The 6152-nt window shown below is 42.3% G+C and overlaps 1 protein-coding gene across 1 annotated transcript; it reads left to right on the top strand.

Moving 5' to 3' along the window:
* Positions 1–558: 558 nt before the first annotated feature.
* gpib (glucose-6-phosphate isomerase b) lies at positions 559–5734 on the top strand. The gene is made up of 18 exons (XM_047041396.1): positions 559–736; positions 987–1077; positions 1257–1325; positions 1473–1592; positions 1684–1767; positions 1852–1998; positions 2246–2317; positions 2420–2464; positions 2562–2615; positions 3187–3247; positions 3380–3423; positions 3547–3699; positions 3908–4037; positions 4130–4206; positions 4361–4489; positions 4691–4766; positions 4867–4933; positions 5216–5734. The coding sequence occupies exons 1-18, from the start codon at positions 618–620 to the stop codon at positions 5334–5336; spliced, it is 1659 nt and encodes a 552-aa protein (XP_046897352.1). The 5' UTR covers positions 559–617; the 3' UTR covers positions 5337–5734.
* The last annotated feature ends 418 nt before the right edge of the window (positions 5735–6152 follow it).

The raw sequence follows: 6152 nt of genomic DNA, 5'->3' as shown, positions 1-6152 counted from the left end.
TTTATGAACTGTTCCTGCAGTTGCTGGGAGTGTTTTGCAAAGACATTTAGATCCGTTTGCTTTATCTCCCAAAAAACGCTTGCCAGTCAATTTGTGGAGTAATTCGCCCTCTAGTGGTCTCCTGAAACCGAATTGTTATCAAATGTACTTCAAACACTGGTTAGAGACAGAGCCACTGGTACATATGTTTTATGCATACTATAATATGATTTACATAAAAATACAATGATGAATTCCGTAACCAATTATACTCTTCTACAGTAGACAGCCCTGCAGCATCATGCAGCAGTGTGTCTTGCATGTTCTTATTTGTATACAGTTTCTTTATCAAATGAAACTAAACAGTGCTTTTGCAATGTAGTCATTTTGCGAAATATTAACACAATTGAACTAAGCATGCTTACGTTCAACTAATACGACAGTGTAATGTCACTGTATCAAAATATCCTGCATAGTTGCTGCTAGCCTGCAGTATGTGGTGTACACATGATCCCTGAATAGTTTCACTGGAGGAGGGGCAATCTGTTGCCCTTCAAAAGCCTTCCCCTCTACCCAGTCAGTCCCACTCAGCCAGGATAGGTGAGCAGCAAGGACCACATTAAGCCCCACTCAACACTATGGGACTCACAAGTGACCCCAACTTCCAGAAACTGAAGGAATGGTACAAAGCCCATGCCTTGAGCCTCAACATGAGGCAAATGTTTGAAGCTGACAAGGAAAGATTCAACAAACTCAGGTAGAAACTCTTTTCCTCACTCAAAATATTATTAGTATTATTGTTTTAATGATATGATCATGATTTATACATCATGATCATGATGTATACAAGATCAAAAACATAATGAACATTCAGCTATTCTTTCATTCAATATTTATTTGTAATAACGTGGGAGAATGCACAGCTGCTGCTGTTCTCCATGTCAATAAACATTACTTCTGAACTTTTAAATACAGAATCTTGTATCAATTTTTTTATTTTGTAACAGCACAACACTAAAAACCGACGATGGAGAGATTCTTCTAGATTTCTCCAAGAATCTCCTCACTGAAGATGTCCTAAAGATGCTGGTTGAACTGGTAGATTATTTTAAATATTTATCTTACTTTACTCGAGAAAAGGCAATTGAACAGCATTTGAATGTTGATCTATAAACCATTTAGTTGGATTATATTTATCTTATCAGCTTCAGACACATTTTCCCTTATCACTTTGTAGAAGAAAGTGTGCCCACAGCTTGATGTCTCTCCTTTTTTAGGCAAAGTCAAGAGGAGTGGATGCTGCCAGGGAGAAGATGTTCTCTGGAGAGAAGATCAACTTCACAGAGGTACAGTTTCACCTGCTTTGTAGTGTACCGTTTAGGGGGAAATGATGCAACTTCACAAAAAAACATTTAAAGCAATACTTTTAAGCCAAGCCACAAGAGGATCTCCTCACCTCTTACACGATGGCCTGTGTCCTCCTGCATGTTTAGGGCCGTGCGGTGCTCCACGTGGCTCTAAGGAATCGCTCCAACACTCCCATCAATGTTGAAGGGAAGGATGTGATGCCTGAAGTCAACAAGGTTCTTGAGAAGATGAAGGGCTTCTGTCATGTGAGTCTTGTGTTTCTCTTTGACTGAACTCATGTTGGTGGACATATAAGTGGTTTACCTAACTGTCCCTGCTCTTTTACATATTTCGCAGAAAGTTCGTAGTGGTGAGTGGAAGGGCTACACAGGAAAGGCCATCACAGATGTGGTCAATGTTGGAATTGGTGGATCAGACCTGGTGAGCACATCATTTAATGTGATAGCCTACTTTGTTAAAAGTTTCAGACGAAACATAATTGTGTGTTTTCTGTTAATTGTTCAGGGTCCTCTGATGGTCACAGAGGCTCTCAAGCCTTACTCTAAGGATGGACCCCGTGTGTGGTTTGTTTCCAACATCGACGGCACACACATTACCAAGACCCTAGCTCAGCTCAATGCTGAGTCCACCCTCTTCATTGTGGCCTCTAAGGTGCCTGTTTTGGTTGTTTTTCCAACTCAGTTGTAGTTAAGAGACCTACCTGTTCTCACTTTTCTGAACAAAGCCTTGAAACAAATACAGTATTTTATTTCAAGATGTTCCACAGAAAAAAAAGAAAAAGATTATCTCTAAACAATAAGGAAGTAAACTGTTGAGCTTAGGATGATGACAAAGCAAAACTATGTTTAGCCATTGCAGCATCTATTTGCAGCATTATAACATGTACAACCCTCTTCAGACATTCACTACCCAAGAGACAATCACCAATGCTGAGTCTGCTAAAGAATGGTTCCTCAATGCAGCAAAAGATGTAGGTATCATAAGGAAATTTAAATGTGTGCATGTCTACATGTTTATTTGACATTCAAAACGCTGTCTCCTACACTGTCTCCTTGTTCTCCTTCCCGAACAGAAATCTGCAGTTGCCAAACACTTTGTGGCTCTCTCCACGAATGCTGTAAGTTCCCACCTATTGCATAACATAGTTGTACATGTATGAATGCATTTGTAGTTAGATCCATTCATTGTATCTATTCTTTGTTGCTCTTTCTTAGCCCAAAGTCAAGGACTTTGGCATTGACACAGAGAACATGTTTGAGTTCTGGGACGTGAGTATTTGTTATTCAACCATACAAACTTCCTGCTCCACTCTTCTTTTCCCCACAGCCAGGGCCTTTTCTTAGTGACTTAGGAAAGGGTTAAAAATAGACTACCCTTTTGACCTGTGAAGTAGGTGCCTGCACTGAACCGGCAGCTGTTGAGTAATCAGAAGCCAGCCTTCATGTAGCTCAGCCCTGAAGAGGATGATTATTATTGGTGGTGACCTTCTCTTGCAGAGGTTACGCTAAAGGCTGGGTGGCATCAAAGGTCAGAGTGCCACATTTAGTTACATTATTGGTATTTGGAGGCTGGACAGCTCCAACATGCCCTTTATGATAGGGGATACACGACTGCACACAAGTTACAGTATGGGCTGCAGCACATAAGGTCATTCACATGAGGACATAATGAAGGAAAAACGTAAATATATTTCCCAATGCGAATAGTTGAGTTAAGGTATGTTAGTTAGTCAGTAACATCATCACCCCCATATATATTTGTTGATAGATGAGCAAGTTTACTTTTCTTTGGGGGGGGGGGGGGGTGGTAGACAGGGATTAATGTTGTTATGTGTTCTAGTGGGTCGGTGGACGTTTCTCCTTGTGGTCTGCTATTGGGATGGCCATTGCCCTGCACATAGGTATGTGACACATTTAAACAGCATTGAATTACTTTGCCATTCCATGACGCTGCATCATTCTTTTGATTTTAATAAACATAGACTGGGTTTTGAATCATTACTCACGACATCCCTCCTGTTTTATACCTTTAGGCTTTGATAACTTTGAGAAGCTTCTTTCTGGGGCTCACTGGATGGTATGTAAACCAAAAATCATGCTGACTTTGTATGAAAGAGCTCTGAAACTAGCCATTAGCCTTGATATATTTCGCCATCTGGATCCACTAAATAAGCATTGACCCCTGTCTCCTTTCCCATAGGACAACCATTTCCGCACAGCCCCTCTGGACAAAAACGCCCCCGTTCTCCTTGCTCTACTGGGCATCTGGTATATCAACTTCTTCCATGCCGAGACTCACGTCATGCTGCCCTACGACCAGTACATGCATCGCTTCACCGCCTACTTCCAACAGGCACGGCCCTGTCTGCTCACCGCATCTCTTGGTTAACTTTGACTGTTCAAGTGCATTTAAATTAAAACTACACATCTGTGACTTGCTCTGAACCTACATATTGACAAGGACAGATATAATCAGATGTATAAAACTGACCAGAAACTGCAAAGATATGTCATAGAATGGGAAGTACCAAGGAGCGCTAAATAAAGCTGTGGTTCTGCAGGGTGACATGGAGTCCAATGGAAAGTACATTACAAAAGATGGTGCACGAGTGGACTACCACACTGGGCCCATAGTCTGGGGAGAGCCAGGAACCAATGGGCAGCATGCTTTCTACCAGCTTATCCACCAAGGTGCTGTCTAATCACTGGGTAATCAATATACGTAACTTCAGTTTATTAATAACCCACTGAAACTGAGAACAATGTAATTGTGTCCTTGACAGGTACTCGCATGGTGCCAGCTGACTTTCTCATCCCTGCCCAATCACAGCACCCCATCAGAGACAATCTTCACCACAAGGTACCTCCGGGGGAACAGGACATTCCAGATCAGAATATTTGGTTTAATTCTCTATTAGGCTTATACCAGTATTTAATAAGCAAGCGTCACTGAATGCAGTGCTTTCCACCGAGACACACGTTCAACACTGAACCTGTCTGGTGTGGGTTTGTAGATTCTGCTGGCTAACTTCCTGGCTCAGACTGAGGCTCTGATGAAGGGGAAGAGCACAGAGGAGGCTAAGAAGGAGCTGGAAGCTGCTGGCCTGACGGGAGAGGCCCTGGACAAGCTGCTGCCACACAAAGTCAGTGTGACACCAGCGTTGTGTGCACTTATGGAATAATGAATAGTTCTTATTAAGGAATCAAACTGGTTGATATTTATAATTTGTTATGACTAATTGCTTTTATAATTTAATTCAATTTTCATTATAATGTTGGCCAAGTGAACACTTTGATTTTAAATCAGGGATTTAAGCATTTTTTATTATGAATTTGATTTTAAGGTATTCCAAGGAAACAGGCCAACCAATTCAATTATCTTCAAGAAACTTAATCCATACACACTGGGGGCACTTATTGGTAAGACCTTAATATGGATGGTTTGTTGGGATGGATTTTCAATATGTCTTGATGTGGAAACCTTTCTAATGATTTTTCATGCCTTTTGTATTTACCTCAGCCATGTACGAACACAAGATCTTCGTCCAGGGCACTATGTGGGAGATCAACAGTTTTGACCAGTGGGGGTGAGTGTTATAGAATAGTCTATCCAATTGATCAAATATTCAGCATTGGAATTCCTTCCCCCCTCTGGTCCTCCTTCTGAGCTCTCCCTCTCCCTCTCCCTCTCCCTCTCCCTCTCCCTCTCCCTCTCCCTCTCCCTCTCCCTCTCCCTCTCCCTCTCCCTCTCCCTCTCCCTCTCCCTCTCCCTCTCCCTCTCCCCCTCCCCCTCCCCCTCCCCCTCCCCCCCCCCCCCCCTCTCTCTCTCTCTCTCTCTCTCTCTCTCTCTCTCTCTGATCTCACCTCAGAGTGGAGCTGGGCAAACAGCTGGCGAAGCAGATCGAGCCCGAACTGCAAGACAAGACTGAGGTGAAGTCGCACGACTCCTCAACCAACGGGCTCATTAACTTCCTCAAGAAAAACTTCTAAAGAAAATGTAAACTCCCCACTCCACCACATCCCTCACCTCCACGATGCTCTCCAACTGAACCCTGCTGATAGGGGATGTTTGTGATGAGGTCACTGTAAACGCACCGTTGTTAAGCCACAGCAATGATTGTCCCCTCTACACAGAAGATTGAAAGCACTATCTTTGTCTGTATTGTTATTGTCTGTCTACGTCTTGACTGTTTGTGTGTTGCCGTCAGACGGTATTCTACCTAAATGTTGAGTTTACTATTATAAGGGGAAAAATGGTTTTTCATGGATGAGATGGTATGACATCTTACACTATCCTTGTCCATTGAAGGGGCTGAGGGTTTTGAAAGAGAAATCATTACACAAAATAAATGTTAATGCCCTTCAGTGATTGACCATGGGGTCTATTACCTTGCCTCTTCACAATCTGTTTGGAGTTATTTTCCTCCTCAGATCACTAGATGGCGCTGAGTTCCTAGTTTCACCATGGCAATGCCAGCCTCCCAGCAACCAATGCTATATTTATTTCTGGAACACAGGGCCAAAGATCTTCTGGGTTTTCCATCTACCACAAATCCCTAGACATCACAAGCAGATAAGTAGCATTCATTTACAGAGGAAAAACAAACAGCAGGCAAAAAATAACATCTGGCAAACATCATCTGATTCACCATCCCTCAGTACAAAACAGTTTCTCGCTCATCAAACTTCTTGCTGTATGTTTAAGCTCCATTAGAGAAATGGGACTGTCAACGCTAAAATGTGATCCAAATATATGTGGTAATATGCGAGTTAACACTAAATGTTTCCTTTAATTTATATATTAAT

Source organism: Hypomesus transpacificus, chromosome 19, assembly GCF_021917145.1.
Source record: "Hypomesus transpacificus isolate Combined female chromosome 19, fHypTra1, whole genome shotgun sequence".
Classification (NCBI taxonomy): Eukaryota; Metazoa; Chordata; class Actinopteri; order Osmeriformes; family Osmeridae; genus Hypomesus; species Hypomesus transpacificus.
This window is presented reverse-complemented; position numbering and strand designations above follow the sequence as displayed.

Bases quoted from the DNA above. Each gene is read 5' to 3' on its own strand.
- gpib (XM_047041396.1), top strand. From the start codon at position 618: ATGGGACTCACAAGTGACCCCAACTTCCAGAAACTGAAGGAATGGTAC. The intron at 1,326-1,472 runs GTACAGTTTCAC...CTGCATGTTTAG, and splicing joins AGAAGATCAACTTCACAGAG to GGCCGTGCGGTGCTCCACGT. The intron at 3,248-3,379 runs GTATGTGACACA...TTATACCTTTAG, and splicing joins GGCCATTGCCCTGCACATAG to GCTTTGATAACTTTGAGAAG.